Below are 15,041 nucleotides of genomic sequence, written 5' to 3'. Positions count from 1 at the left end.
GAAAGCATGTCAACTTTGATTTCCAGAACTTCTCAGAGTTTCTCCTCTGGCAGCACAATGCAGACAGGCGACAGGCCTAGCCTTCACTCAGTCGACCTGCAGCCGCGTCGTAGCATCCGTTTTGTCCGCACCACATCACCAGGCAACGGCAATCCGAAAAAGGGAGTCGATCGCCAGGAGTCTTTGTCTCTATCAACGACCCACAGCTTGGCACAATCAGAACCACCCCGGTCCGACCATGCCCATGCTCAGTATGGCTCACTTGTTGCCGGTGATGACTATATCACGAACATCAACCAAACTTGGTCTGGTGTCTTGCCACACAACAAAGAGAACCTGCCAGCAGACGGAAGCCAAGCCAATATCGGTTCTGCAAACACTGCGAAACCCTTCAAACGATCACAACTGGCCTCTACCAGTTTTCGATCTAGGGCGCGGCTACCGGAAAGCTCGACAGGTCGTCTTCGGCGGACAGATGTTATGCCATCAAGCTTTAACAACGGGCTACGATCCGCATTTAGCAACAACACCGCTCCTGTATCATATTCGTCAGAAAACGCGATAAACTATCAAGATGAGTGCAACGACTATAATTCATTCCGTATATCTCTCTACTCCGTCTCACTGGTAGCTATATTTTGACACCCGAACCAGCGTTAGATGGCCGTAACGGTCAGAAATCCGGCGGGGACTCTGTAAACGACCGTTCGGGTACCATGGCTGCATCCCCCTTATCAGAAACGACAAAGCCAGCCCACGAACCACATCTACGGCCTAGCCTTTCGTTTTCATACGGAGACGAAGCGTCTCTACAAAGAACAACTTTCCATACAGCTCCCCATTCCGAAGTGCAGCTGAGGAAGTCTCTGCGGAGATGCAACACAACCACCGGCAACACTCGTCCTCTTACTCGGAAGACCAATGTGAACCATCTAATTGCCATTCCCACAAGTGCTGCTAGCACCAGCGGAAGCTTGCGGAGAACGGCAAGCAAGATGGGAAAGGCTGTCAGGTCACGATTGAAGGAGCTCTGGAGCCATTCGAAAAGTGAAGATAGCACAGACGAGCTTCCAGAACAGCACATTCGGGCACAAAGGTCTCACGGATCCTTGTCATTCAGCAACAGCGGAATATCCACGAAGCCAAGCTTTCCTCCTGATAACTCTGATATTGAAGATGGAATCACTGTTGTCCGGGACGTTGGCGATTGCTGTGCAGAAGAAAACTACGATGGCCGGCGGAGTAGAAGTGGGACAAACACATCTCGCTTCACAAGTTGGTCCAGCTCGGTGCGGCAGACGTCTTCTAGTGCAAGCCAACTGGCTCATCCAGCCGATTTTGCGCACGAAAATCTATCAGCAATTGCTGAAAACAGCCGACTGCTTTCAGTACCAGCACAACCTCAATTTAAGACAGATGCTATTTCGGATGTCTTTCAAACTCCCACACCTGGATGTGGAACCGTCGTTGACCGTTCTCCTATCACCATACTGCCTGCTCAGTCACAACCCAATCTAGCAACGCCGATAGATTTTCGGCCAGGATCAATGTCCAAGGTGTCCTTTCGTTCTTCTGGCACATCCTCTCCTTCTTTGGCTGGAAGTGGACGTGGCGATACTCCAAGGCAAGGGATCACCCCAAGCGCTCTTTGGCGTCTTCAAGAATTAGGTTTGGGACTACAAGGAGCGTGCCTCAGCCGTGAAAATGCCGATACGAACGTTTATGCAATAGGGGAAAAGGTAGCTCCCAATGATCCGTTTTACGAAGGAAAACCCGGGAACACGCGCTATGCTTTTACGTCAACGCCAACAACCCCAGAAGCGGCAGTCGAACAAGGTGACAACCTGGCCATGAAACCAAAGATATATGCCGATTCTGAGCCATTTACGCCTCGGTACTTGTTTCGGAGAGGTAGTCCTTATCGCCGTGCTCTTCGGCAAAGCATGAAACTATCTGAAATCACAACCGCAGCGTCCCGGGGCGGATCCTGGCAAGACTCTTATGAGAAAAGCCAGACTGTTTCCACAAACAATGATGCAGATGATGCTCCTCTACTTCACCCACGTGGTGCCAGTCAATGGTCTCGGGTGCAAGCTTAGCAGGCGAGTCTCGCGCAAGATGACTCTGTTGTTTCGAGCAGCAACTATTCACAGCAGAGTTGTGTGGATGCCCAGCCGGGGTCTATAGAAAATGCGAGTAAATCGATGACGGAAGAACAGCTCGACCAAAGCAACAGCGAGATAGCCAGGTCTCATCGCAACTTCCTTCGCCAAAGGCACAGCGAGACTGAAGTCTCACCAGAACAGCTACGATCGTGGATCAACAACAGTTCGGACTTGCAAGAACCCAACTTGGCACACGACTCTACTGTATGGAAACAGCAGATGGTTGGGCATGTTCGCGAAACGGCCGAATTAGGAGAATATTAATAGAGATTTCCTTCCGAGTAGTGGCGAGAATAGGGCTCATCAAGAGAGGGCAGCAAACGCAAATTACAGAATTGCACCAAGCATCGTTACTGATTGCAGGACTGTGGTTGATCGAGTGCATCATAGACTCACAGAAAATCGAATTTATATAAGCACCCGTTATTATTTGGGCCCATACCACCGGCGTCGACGGTATACAATAAACGTCTAAGACACGATGCTTGCCATGTATCTTACACTACAGCCGCGATCGTATATCTGCCAAGAAGTAGCAGTGATTCGGAAGTCGGCACGCTGACGTCGTACGGTCAGACAATCTGGTCGAAAAATTAGTATCGCAGAAATCCAATAAGGCCATATGGGAGCAGCGCAATTAGGTCTTCGTCACAGATTGGGCGTCTCATCTTCTTGTGGGGCTACCCATGACGTGCAGCCGTGCCGTAGGCATATCTTACGGTATTAAGAGTGAGGTGGCATTTTGTACTGACGACCGTGTGTGCGGTATACCTACCAGCCGCCTTTCTTGACGAAGTCGCCAGATGCATGCATAACGTCCTGCTTCCTTAGTACGAGTCTTGGTCGTCTTGGCCATCCGGGCTCAAGGTCTCTTTAGCTGCTCGCTGTATGTTCGCAAGACTATGGAGTACGTTTCTCGCATATGACGTGCTGTCCTACGACGGGCTGATGAAGTTTTGGCTGTTTTCTAGACGGCCCTGCAGCCGGACGCCAAACAGAACCAATCACCCGAGTTGTTGTGTTGCAATACGGGATTCGTATCGGTGAGTCGGTGAGTTAATTATCCGTAGACTCCGTATGCGCTGGTTAATGTCGCAAGGAACGAAGCTGCTTGGAGGAAGGAACTACGAAGCTGATGTTTCTTCGGTCTGTTGGTTGATCAATGCCTTTCTGGTCCGGGAGGGCAGGAGCACCAACGAAGGGCGAACGAGGGCAGGACGGACACGATAAAAGAAGAAAATAAGGAAGCAACGGCATTACAGCAGTCGGCCTCTAAGCGGCGTCCCATAAATGATTGGACGGATCTGGAATCTGCAGGTGGCTCCTGCCACGCTAATGTTCCCCCCCTATTGGCGCTGCTGCTAGTATTACTGTAGTGTTGCCCGGCAGGATGCCAACAGAGCAAACGGCTGACGACAAGTCAGCTCCGCCAATTTTTGACCGTCATTGTCCATACTAATTTCGCCTCTGCTTTGCCTTCTTTTTTCTTGGTCACTTCTGCTCACCTTGTCTGCCATCGCCCCTTTCCTTGAGTACCTTGAGTATTGACTCGCCACTGCATTGCTCCATATCTGCGCTCTCGTTTGTCGTGCTGCTCCATTTCAATTTCGATCCTATACGAGTACTGCCCTCGATCGAAACAGCTTGTCATCGCCGGCCACCGAATGATCACGGGACGCGCCTCGATCTTTCTGCTCTGCCGCCAGCCCCCTTTCTGCCCATCAAAGCTCAATTTCGTCTCTTGCTCCGACTATGAACTTGACCGGACTCTGCCGCACCTGATAACTGGATCGAACCCTCGGCAGGCCCTCAAGTCGCCAATTTATACGCGCCCTGCGTTTGCCCGCATTCTGCCCATCCCCATTTCGAACTGATCTTCCGTGTCTTTGCCCTTCTTTGTGCACGGGACCTTGCAACGTCGGTCAAGTGTTTCCCTGGCCTCTCGATAGCTGAGAAGCCTCGCCACCCCCACGGAAGGTCCTGCATCGGTGGGCACGTTGCACCCGCTGCATCCGTCTTCGCGCCATTGTCCCAAGATCTTCTCGACACCTTACCTGTGCTACCGGCACTATGCAGGCCATCCAGCAGCGATGCCGGCCAAAACACCAGGTCTTGGTCCTCAAGTGCTATCCGCGAACCACTAAGGGTGCGGTCGATGTGAAGCCCAACTCGAGCGAGCTGAGCTATCTGCTCTACTATGCCACCTCACGGCGAACCAAGATCCAGAAGGTCGGTAGCTTTCTCGAGCGGAAGACGGCAAGCGATGTCTGGCACCTGCGCATCGGGTACGTTTTTCGTCCTTTCTTTCTCGACGGGGCCTGATATGGAGAGATCGGCAGTCTCCAGAGGAGTCCGTGTTCAAACTAATATTCCCCCGCACCCGACAGAAATGTCCAGGTCACCCTTCAGATACTGGAAGCTCTGATCGAGAAGAACCCCAAAGATCTCCCGCTGTTTGCGCCCAACATCCTAACGATCCTCGATCTCATCCTACGATCCAATGACATCACCATGGTCGAATCCTCGATTCCCACATTCAAGGCTTTCTGCACGCACCACGACGCGTCTATCCTGTTAGCTGATCAGGCCTACCTGGCCCAGTTCGAGGCCGTCGTGCGTCATTATGCCTCTTTTGCCTCCACGCGACTTGCTCCCGGGAAGACGCAGCCCAGCAAGCCGGTGACGATGCGATGGCGCAACTCGGGTCTCGAAGCGATCCGCGCCGTGGCGTCATCGGATGCACTCTCGTCCATTGCCGGCCGCCAGTACGACATGATGGTGCCGATGGTTCTGGAGAATCTGTGGACTGACAACGAAGACTTCCTCGATGTGCTGTTGCAGCGCGTCGAGGTCGAGGAGCAGGTCGACACAGATCGGCTGCTCAAGCGCCGAACTAGTGTAGCTACCGTCCGCACGGCAGACATCGCTGGCGACACAAATCCAATTGCCCTGTCCGGCACGGCTACGGATGTGGACAAGCTGGCCGAGGAGGACATTGGCGTTCTTGCCATGCAGTGCTTGAAGCAGATTTTCATCGCCCCGAGCCGCTCGTTGATCCACTCGGCTACCACATCCTTGCTGGAATTTGTCAACGACCGGATCAGCCAGGGCGAGTCCGTCGTGAGTGGCAACTTCAACAGTGGCAAGGACAATGGCTGGGCCGTCAAGATCTGCAGCCTCCTTCTCCGCTGGGCTCCGGTTCAAGAGCGATACATTATCCTCGTCACCACCATAGACACCCTAGCACGCTCCCCGCTCACCGACGAGACCCTTGATCAGCATATCACCCTAGCCGCCATGATTGCTTCTCTGCTGCGGTCGGATGCAAGCTTGATCGGCCTGAGCGTCATGGATGTGCTGCTTAGCTTCATCCATCACATCAAGAAGCTGGTGCAGATGCCAGGCGACCCTGCTGCTGCCGCTGCTCTGGCCACGTCTGAAGGCCCGCTGCCAGGCCAACAAGACCTGCGCTCTCCGACCACGCAGGCAGCGGCCAGCTCGGCAGTGACTGTGTCATCGAAGCGTAAGGAGCTTCTACTTCGCCTGCAGCAGTGTATTGGCGATCTGGCTACCCACGTGTACTACGCCGACCAGATCTCCGACATGGTCTCGACTATTCTGTTCCGCCTGAAGCCGGCTCGCACGGGCGGTTTGGCCAGCTCGACGCCACCCGGTGAGAAGTCCGACGACGGACAAGACTCACCACAGCAATCGCCACAGCAGCACAAGGACAGGACAAAGCAGCACGTGGTCGAGTCCCTCTTTTCGCTTACCGTAACCAAGACAGCCATGCTGAAGTCTGTCAAGGCCATCCTGCTGGTAGCCAATCCGCGCACGAACCACGGCGGCAGCCAGACGCTCACGCGGAACCGGGTACCAATCAAAGTATGGGAGGGCACACACTGGCTGTTGCGTGACCCTGACGGTGGGGTGCGGAAGGCGTATGTCGACACTCTCCTGACATGGCTTGATCGGGAGACGACTGCGGCAGACCAAGAGGTCCTTGATGATGGTACTGTCGCGCTTGGTACTGGTACAGCCTCCAGCGGCATCCAACCGGCAACGAGGAGTGGCCGCGAAGCGGCGTCTGGCCCAACAGGATCGGATTTTGGAAAGCGCGCTTTGTCGAGCACATCTCAGCGTGAAAACGTCGGCAACAGCAACAGCAACGGCGTCATCATCTCCAATGGCGGCTCCAGCAATAGCAACGGTAAGACGAGGTCCCGGCGGAGTTTCTTCTTGTCGCTGCTGCACCTCGCCATATACGACAACGCGCTAGAATTCGTGGAGTATGAGACCGACCTGGTGCTGCTGCATGTCCTCCTGAACAAGCTCGCTGATCGACTGGGCGTGAACGCGGTGCGGTATGGCCTGCCAATGATCTTCCAGCTTCAGGAATCCATCCAGGACGTGGAGACGCCACAGGAGAAAGTACGTCTCGGCAGTGTAGTGCATGGCTACTTCTGGACGCTCACGGAGAGATTCAACTTTGAGTCGTCTGTCGTGGGCCGGGCTATCCGAAACGAGATCACGCGACGACGCTCCAAGCATTTCTGGTTGGAGGGCATACAAGTGCCGCCGACCTTTGTGGAGCTGGCAGGTACACCGGGCATGATGCGGCCGCAGCCGAGAATGCCGCTGCACGAGATCGAGTCGGAGGCGCTGCTGCCTTTCGACGACCGCCTTTCGCTGGTTGAGTGCGTCAGCACGGCCTACTACGAGGCTTTTGCAGGCTCGCCACCACAGAGCCCGTCGACGAACCCTGGCCGAGGTGGCAGCAGCGGTGGCCTCTTTCCCGGATTTAGTCTCGGCAACGCAACCGTTTCTGCCAACACGCAGCGGGAGGTTCCGGCAGCCGTCAGGGAGGAGATGCTGTCGGACTGGTCGCGCGACGGCGTGTTGCAGCAGATGCAACAGCACAACAGCAGCAAGTCGGTGTCGCTGAGCGGATCGCGCTCGGGAACCATGGCCACTGCCAGCAACACGGTGGCACGAAGCCGTCTGGCCATCAACACACTGAACGGGCTGTCGAACGGGCAGCTCTACTTCAATGGCAATGGGCCAACATCCCCGACCGCCCAGCAAAACACACGGCCCATCTCGCAGCCGGCCCGAGCAGTGAACGGCTCGACGGCCAACGATATGCTGGCTGCACCGGTTGTGTCGAAACTTCGCAAGACCAGCATTCGCAGCGGCCTGTCTCCGTCGCCGATAGGGAGCAGCTCGACTCGAAGCGGCGGCGGTTTTGTCACATCTGTGGACCAGCTGAAGCTGGCGCTCACGGGCGGTTTGACGTCGCCAGGTCTCGGCCGTGAGCGCAGCGGCGACGCGAACGACGACGATGGAAGCAGCGACAGCATGGCGAGCTATGACTTGTCGGCATCCGAGGTTTCGTTCAATCCTCCACTGGGCGTTGCTGCTGGCCAGGCTCAACCATCACAGCAGTCGGATCGAGAACCGTCTAGCTCGCCAGCAAGCGTGAAGCGCAGCTTGTCGGCAGCAGCTCGGAAAAACTCGACGGCCAGCTCGGGTCAGCTGGGGTCACTGCCTTCCGGAACCAACAGCGACGCAGACGCGGAGGCCGTGCCACCGGTGCCGCCGTTGCCATCACCTTTGTTGCGGGGGCAGCAGAACCAGCAGGCCAACGGTGGCTATGCCGGCTATCCTCCCGTCACGTTTGTATCGTCTGACGGCCGTCCGGCGACTGCATCGCCAGGCAGGACGTCCACCTCGGGAGGAGTGTCGCGGCGCAACGTCAGGAGCCGTGGAGGCGAGAGTGTGTTGTCGAGCCTGATTAACGACGAGCTTCCAGCTTCGGCAGGCGACCTTGACTCGCTGCTGAAGGGCATTGATAGCCGAGCAGGGGAGCACAGTTTCGGGAATGTATCCCGGCCGCCATACTGATCTTGCTTATTTCTTTTGTTTCTTCTCAGTTCCCCTCTTCCCGCTTCTTCTCCCTTATTGCATCTTGTTTCTATTTTTGGCGGAATGTTCGTTCCAAGGCAAGGGTGGATATGCCTGTCTGCTCTTTTGGACATGTGTCTGTCTTTCGTATTTTATGCACTTTTCCGTGCACTTTCTGAATTGTGGCGGTTCGCTCGTTTATTAGGAAGTCCATTATTTGCATTGTATATTATAACCAAGTCATTAATACTTCTGGCAGTCTTCTTTGTTTAGCGGGTTTAAGGAGAAGGTACGGAGTAGAATATAGAAACCCCCAATTCAACCTATACAGATGATGAGAGTCTTGAAACTCTTAACCAAGATCTACCGTTCATTACTACTTTATCAGCAAGTAGCTCGAACAGACAGATCGTTAGGCGTAGTCGCGAGAGAAACGAAAATGATTCAATGTAACGTGTGGTAAATAAGATGTATACAGATACAGATGAAAAGCATCATCGGTTTGCAGGCCGACATCCACATGCCTGCGGTTGCAACCGATCTCCGTCTTTCCCGTCCTACTGCTCCACGGCTGCGGGAGTCTCGGCCTCTTCTGCCTTCTTGACCTGCTGGCTGTGCATAAAGATGCGTGTGCACTGGATGATGCCGACGATGCCGAGGAAGAAGTTGACGGCCGCGAGCATGTAGTTCTTTGGCTTGATAATCAGGCACCAGCGCGTCCAGATGACGCCGGTGGCCGTCAGGGCGATGTTCTGCGTCACCGACAGCTTCTCGGCCGGACGTGCAAGATCGGAGATGCCGGCGAGGACGAGAACCCACTTGAGCACGGGGGCCCTACAAGATGTCAGCATTCGTAGCAGCGAGACAGCGAGAGAAGCGATAGACCGAGACCCTACCAGAAATGCACCGTCTTCACGCCAACCGGGCTGTCCCACAGCCGCTTGAAGATGCTGGGGTTGCTATGGGCTCCGGCATCGGCGCCGGCTGTGCTGCTCTGATAGCGACGGCCGCCGTGGCTGCCGCTGCGGTTGGACGCCCGGCGGAACGCTGCTGCCATGAACGAAGCCGTCGAGAACTTGGGCAGGGCTGTCTTGGCGCCGGCAGCCGTTGTGCGCGCTGCTGCTGCCGCGACCGGACGAGCCGTCGCCATGTGACGGGTGACGGAAGAGGCGAGGAAGAAGGAAGACGAGGCCGAAGCGGACGCGCCGGACAGCGGCCGCAGAGCGGTGCGCGCAAACATGGCAGACGGAGACATGACTTGAGGGGTATTCCCTTTTCTCTTTTCCCTCTTCTCTTTCCCTTTACTCCTAGAACGGAGAGGCGATTCGGATTTGCAGGATCGGCGGTGCAAAGGGGCACAGACAAAAAGGGACACAAGTGAAGGATTGTCGTGGTATGGAGCTGCACGGCCGTCCCAGATTGACTTCAATGACTCAGAGATGGGGAAATTGTGCAGAGATGATGTGACCGATCTGGACGAGAGAAGTTCGGCCAGCGTTGACACGAGTCGGGGCGATAAAAAAGAGTGGAGATTTTCTACTAAAACGGGGTAGCGAAAATGGCAAGATGCGTGCGATTCCTGGCATTTCTGGCACCGTCACCGTGGAACGCCGTTCAAGCCACGCTGAGCAGCCGGGGCGTGCTGGGGAAGCCGGAGCGCTTCCCTCTGGTTCTTGGTGGGGAAGGTTACGCCCTGCAGCCGCAAAGCCCATTGTTATGGCACGTGACCTTGCACGTTCCACCCGCATCTTACTAATTGAAAGGCTGCCAGCAGCCCCAGCCAATCAGACCCACTCCATTTCAGCCCCGGCCAATTCTTGCGTTTTCCAGCAATCCGGCATCCGACAGGAATACTCGATCGCCAACCCGTCCTCTCCTCGTCCACCGTCCGCCCGTCCGCCACCGCCAATTGCCCACGATGTCGGCCAAGTACGCCTTTACAAAATCTCTCAAGGAGATCCGCTTTCTCTTTTGCCAGACCGGCGAGCACAGCGCCGCCACGCGGTACGTGTCTGTCCCTTTTTGTTTCCAGCTTCATTTTCCTCTTGCTCGGCTGAGGCTGGCACTACTGACGGGGCCCTGCCTGCCGGAGCTCTCCTCCCACCGATTCTCTGTGCTCTGCTAACTCCGCTGCCGGATGCAGGTCCTTTCTCACCCGCACCTATCCGACGATGAAGAAGAACAACCCGCACACGCCGATCCTGCTGCGCGACGCCTCCGGCACCCTGCCCAAGGTGTTTGCCCGCTACGAGCTTGGCCGCGAGACGAGCAAGTCTCTCGAGGGTAAGAAATGCGTCCCGCCTGCCAGGCTGAAGAAGCTGCTGACTTGGTGCAGGACTGTCCGACAAGCAGATCGAGGAGCTGGTGACTGGCCTGGTCAAGAGCGAGGCGAAGTGAACGACCGTGCATGCCCGCTCAAGAGTCGGGCGGAACGAAAAATGAGGCAAGAACATCAGCCGCTAGACAATATTAGTACGGCGCGCACACACGTACATACAAACACATACATGCTCTAAACAGCAAATGACGGATGCAGTCCCTTTTCTTGTATATAGAACGACAGTCCGAGGACGCAAACAGACGTCCTCTTTAGTATGGATGCGGGACGCAGATCCAGAGGCATACAAGTTGTGAACGCATAATGCCGAAAAAAAATCAAAGCTGCCGTTTGTTCGCGGGTTTTCATAGTGAGCAAGATTATGTGCAAAAGCATAGTAGTTGACTGGCTACATAAGCACATGTCACCTCGTCGAAGGGCCGTAGAGTCGAAAGGTTTGAGGACTAGAACATGACCGACCTATTCGAAAGAGCACAACGACGTAATGCGGTATTCATCAAAGCATGCTGATAGAGGTATGTGCTGATTCGGGGTTTTACTTTGTTCTTCCCCACGCAGTGAGCAAAGGTGGTAGAGAGACAGCATGCGACAATGCGTTCATATCCTATCTTCCAACTCGGACGGCGTACACAAGATATAGATACAAAGTGACAAGGTTTCCCTGCATATACATACCATCGTGTATCGTTGCAGATCCCGGCTACGACTTAGTTGAGTTCAACAGCTTGAGAATCTCCGACTCGTTTTCCCCTGCAATTGCTTTGCCGTTGTTCCAATCGACAACCTGCACAGAAGGAAAAGGGTAGAGCGTCAGCTGATTGACTATGTGAGGCTGTCTGTCTGTCCTTTCCCCCCCAAATAAAGAACTTACCACTGGGCGCTGAAAGTTGTCTGCGCTCTCCCTGAACTTCCTGAGCGCCTCGGCCGTCGTGCTTGCTCCCTTCATCACCGTCGGGATGGCCGGGGTACCCACATAGTCGAGGATGGTGCGCAGCTGGTCCGTCGTCGGCGGCTCCTCGGTGATCTCCAGCTCAAACGTCTCGCGACCCGCAGTCGGTGCAGAAGTCTGCGCGGTCGTGTCGCTGGCCTGGTCCTCTGTGGCCGTCTGCGAGGCGTGGGCAGACGCCTGCTTGAGCAAGGTGGACACGCGGATCGACGCAGGCGAGCTCGCCTTGTGGAAGAGCGTCACAATGTCGAGGGTTTTCGGCTGTGGAAATGGTCAGCTTATGCTGTTTGTTTGGGGGATCGGCTCTCTCCAAGTCCACAACAACAGCAGCATGACGCTTTACTCACAAAACGGAACATTGTGTATGAATTGGCGTCAAGTTTCACTGCTGGTCTTGTGTATGGAATGGAAGACGATAAATGCGCTCAGGGCCGATTGATGTCGCTGCTCTTCTGTTCCGAGTCGAGCCGCTTAAAAAGGATGACGTTGAGTCAGTCCCTCTATTTTCTCGTAGGAGCTTGGGCCACCTCCTTACCCCACAAAAGCTTGACCTCATAGCAGCTTCTTTCTTCCCTTTGCTTCTGTCATTCATTGGCTTGCGGTATTGTGATATTCCGTTTCTTTATTTCTGATATTCCAAGATGTGCTTCTCAGGGTTTAATACTGCAAGCAAAGCCCGCATTGAGGTGTGACAATGTCGAACGTCATCTACCGAACAGAAAGACCTGAAATGGTGTAATCGGACATGGAATTGCCACCTGATTACCAAGAAGCGGTAGTGAAATAGGATAGCTGTTTGTATCGACTGGCAACGGGCATTGAATGGCTTCCACGGCATACTTGGTGAGACTATCTACACCCAACATATCAAGCATATACCATCAAATGCTGCCATTAGACAATCTTCATAGAATGAGAAGTAGAATCAGTGCTTATCGGCTTCTGCCTCCGCTCCCGCCTCCGCTCCCGCCTCCGCTCCCGAGTTTGTATAAAGAGAGGAAGACGTGTTTCTGAATATTTCCTCTTTCCTGTCTCATATTCAGTGCTTGCTTGAAAGACGGCAGTCTTCCAAGCCAATCACCCTATGATGAGTGTCTAGGAGAATGAACAGCATTCTACGACTCTACAGGGACCGATTTATACAGGAAAATTAGCTACCATCTCTTGGGCAAGAACAAAAGGAGTTATGGACGCAGACAAAGCTAAGTCTCGAATCTTCCAGAGACTACGAAGCTGAGAGCAGCTCTCGGACACTGCCGCTGCTCAAGTTGGCCTTTGATCGAGGTCTGAACGCACGGACATGGCCAACGTGTACTCGAACGGGACAAGGCGCTGTATGTATGGAACTTCGCGAGAGAAGGTGGTGATCCTGATCAAGTTTCTCAACCCCGTAGACTAGCATCTAGGGGTGCAATGTCTATATATGCAAATCCATCTGCTCGTCCAAGACTACCAGAACCGCTTTGGACTCTCACGGGCTGTCATATCAACCAGTTGAGGAAAATATTGACAACTAAAGAACAAAAACACCTAGAAGAGTATGGAAAGCCAAAGAGGTTGCTGGCCACTTCTAGTTAGTAGCATATATACACGTGAGGAAAATAATTCAGCAACACCGCACTTGATATATGAATGATGTCCAATTTTTCACTACGAAACGCCTTGTAAACTTTGCAAGATATAAGGACGTGAACCTCGGCGTGACGTGTGTGCTGTCGTCTAGCACTGCGATCAAATTGGCGGAAGCAATTTGGACAGAGAGCGGCCCCATATACAATTATGTCTTCAGAGGATGCCATAACCGTTTTAGCTTCATCAAAAAGAAAGCTCATCTCTTCCCCGGCACTCTCCGCCACCAATAGCCCTATGCGCGTTTCTGAGAGGCCCAAATATTTCTTCGTCGCCTTCTTGTAACGGGTCGAGGCTGTTCTGTTGCAATCAGGAACCCATGGGGCTGGCTAAGGTAAAGATGCATATTCTGAAATTGCACCTGATACGTATAATATTGATCATGGCAATACGGAGGTTGGTGGCTCTCGTTTAGGCAATGCTGTAGATACCAGTTGTATTGCCAGTTATGTGATGACTCCTAGTCCTGTCCGTATTGTAGCTGTTCTTGACGCTGCATGTGCTCGAGTACTTGTATCTTCTTTTCGCGCAGCCGTCGCTGGTGACGTTGCCATGATTTCAATTTTCGCACAGACACAACGTGTTCCAAAGCGATGCGAAGTTCGGTGGCATGTTCTTTATTTCGCTTGCGTATGGATAAAGCCTCGCTGATTCGGCAATACCTGTCATCAAAATCGACAGGCGTACATGCTGTCCAATGATGGGGGTAAAATTCGTCTAGCTCAAGTTCCTGTTGGCATCTCTCGGTACGTGTTTGATATTCGGGGGAAACTAAAGGATTCGTCTGCTTCTTTGCTTTTGCTCTCAGCGCAGAGAGCACTGGAAGGTTAACATATCGCGGGTTGTCGGTACGTGATGATGAGGTCGCCTCGAAGTTTGCAGTACTTGGTTTTTGAGCAGCTGTCCTCTGAAACGGATCGGGATGTAGACATAACGGCTGGCCATATCCATATGTTGTGTTTTCCGGACGAAGACTGGCTCGTGGACGCAAGTTATACCTGCTGCCACGACGGTATAGGTCTGTCATTTCGAGCAAATTACGGAAAAAAGTGTCCAAAGAAGAAACGAGCGAGTAACTGGAGGACAGTAAAAATGATGAAGAGCGTCTAAGAATAGATAAATTCAATACTCGCTCAGATTCAGCCCCAAATCACATTGCCTTTGTATTAGGATTCGGAAATCTAGCAAAGGAAAGAGCTCTATAGTACTGGGTAGAATCTTGGTTGGCTAGTGTTGAAAGTCAAAGCAATGTGGCAGGTGCAGGCGACCAGGCTAAATTGAGAATGAGGATTGTCTGAGCTGTCTTGGAATAATCAGACGATCCCAGTTCAAAGATCTAGAGATCATAATGTAACTCAACCAAGCCCAACCTGCAGTCTGAAGTGAAGGTATCGGATTACTTTGGCGCATAACACAGCATGCATGGGTTTTTTTTTTGGGAAGATGCTTCTCATCCCATTCAGACATAGTTGTGGGATAGCATATGATAATCATATACGCGGAGAATCTACTAATGACACAAACTGCTCTTCAGAGCCTTGTCTTTGCCTCTAATTTTGCCATATAGATCGCAGGTGTGATGAAATTGAGGTGGGATCGTTCTCGTAGTAGAGCTATGCTAACGGGCTTTATACCTTGTGTATCGAATTTCTCGGTTTAGCATTAGAAGGATGTAGCAAGTATCGTACTGCGTTTGAGCCGTCATTACAAAACAAAGCCTGCCATCTTCTATCATTGTGATGCCGCGTTGAACCGACGGCAAGTCGTCGGCAAGATTACATGAGCACCCCACCCAATATAGTGGTCACGTGCGCATTTTGCTCGGAAGACATCGGAAGTTTAGGGGAGCAGCTCGGTTGGAGGGGCCTGTGCAGGATTAAAAGCTTCCTGGACTCCGCCTGCGGACGAGCTATTTTTGTTCAATTGGTATAATTAGAAGGGTTTTGCTTTCGGGATAACTTCGGCTTAGCGATAGGACACGGGTGGTTTTTTTCTTCTTCATACAGCGTCTGAGAACAGTTCTCCTTGAAAGTTGAAAAGCCGAAAAGGACGCTGAGAG

The 15,041-nt window shown here is 53.2% G+C and overlaps 4 protein-coding genes across 4 annotated transcripts; 2 read left to right on the top strand and 2 right to left on the bottom strand.

Annotated features, from left to right (window-relative positions):
- Nucleotides 1-4,235: 4,235 nt before the first annotated feature.
- On the top strand, nt 4,236-8,069 carry CMQ_5772 (protein efr3; the record flags this gene model as incomplete). Its single annotated transcript, XM_014313359.1, has 2 exons — nt 4,236-4,450; nt 4,553-8,069. The coding sequence occupies 2 exons, from the start codon at nt 4,236-4,238 to the stop codon at nt 8,067-8,069; spliced, it is 3,732 nt and encodes a 1,243-aa protein (XP_014168834.1).
- Nucleotides 8,070-8,626: 557 nt separating this feature from the next.
- CMQ_5659 (upf0041 domain containing protein) lies at nt 8,627-9,324 on the bottom strand (the record flags this gene model as incomplete). Its single annotated transcript, XM_014313246.1, has 2 exons — nt 8,627-8,903; nt 8,966-9,324. The coding sequence occupies 2 exons, from the start codon at nt 9,322-9,324 to the stop codon at nt 8,627-8,629; spliced, it is 636 nt and encodes a 211-aa protein (XP_014168721.1).
- A 663-nt stretch (nt 9,325-9,987) lies between these two features.
- On the top strand, nt 9,988-10,466 carry CMQ_5514 (NADH-ubiquinone oxidoreductase subunit; the record flags this gene model as incomplete). The annotated part of the gene is made up of 3 exons (XM_014313101.1): nt 9,988-10,073; nt 10,213-10,352; nt 10,405-10,466. The coding sequence occupies 3 exons, from the start codon at nt 9,988-9,990 to the stop codon at nt 10,464-10,466; spliced, it is 288 nt and encodes a 95-aa protein (XP_014168576.1).
- A 641-nt stretch (nt 10,467-11,107) lies between these two features.
- Nucleotides 11,108-11,712, bottom strand: CMQ_5755 (duf1687 domain containing protein; the record flags this gene model as incomplete). The annotated part of the gene is made up of 3 exons (XM_014313342.1): nt 11,108-11,191; nt 11,279-11,614; nt 11,701-11,712. 3 exons carry the CDS (start codon nt 11,710-11,712, stop codon nt 11,108-11,110), a joined length of 432 nt encoding a protein of 143 aa, XP_014168817.1.
- Between the last annotated feature and the right edge of the window lie 3,329 nt (nt 11,713-15,041).

This window comes from Grosmannia clavigera, assembly GCF_000143105.1.
Source record: "Grosmannia clavigera kw1407 unplaced genomic scaffold GCSC_89, whole genome shotgun sequence".
NCBI classification, from domain to species: Eukaryota; Fungi; Ascomycota; class Sordariomycetes; order Ophiostomatales; family Ophiostomataceae; genus Leptographium; species Leptographium clavigerum.
Note: the sequence above shows the minus strand (reverse complement) of the source record. Positions and strands in the feature narration are given on the sequence as shown.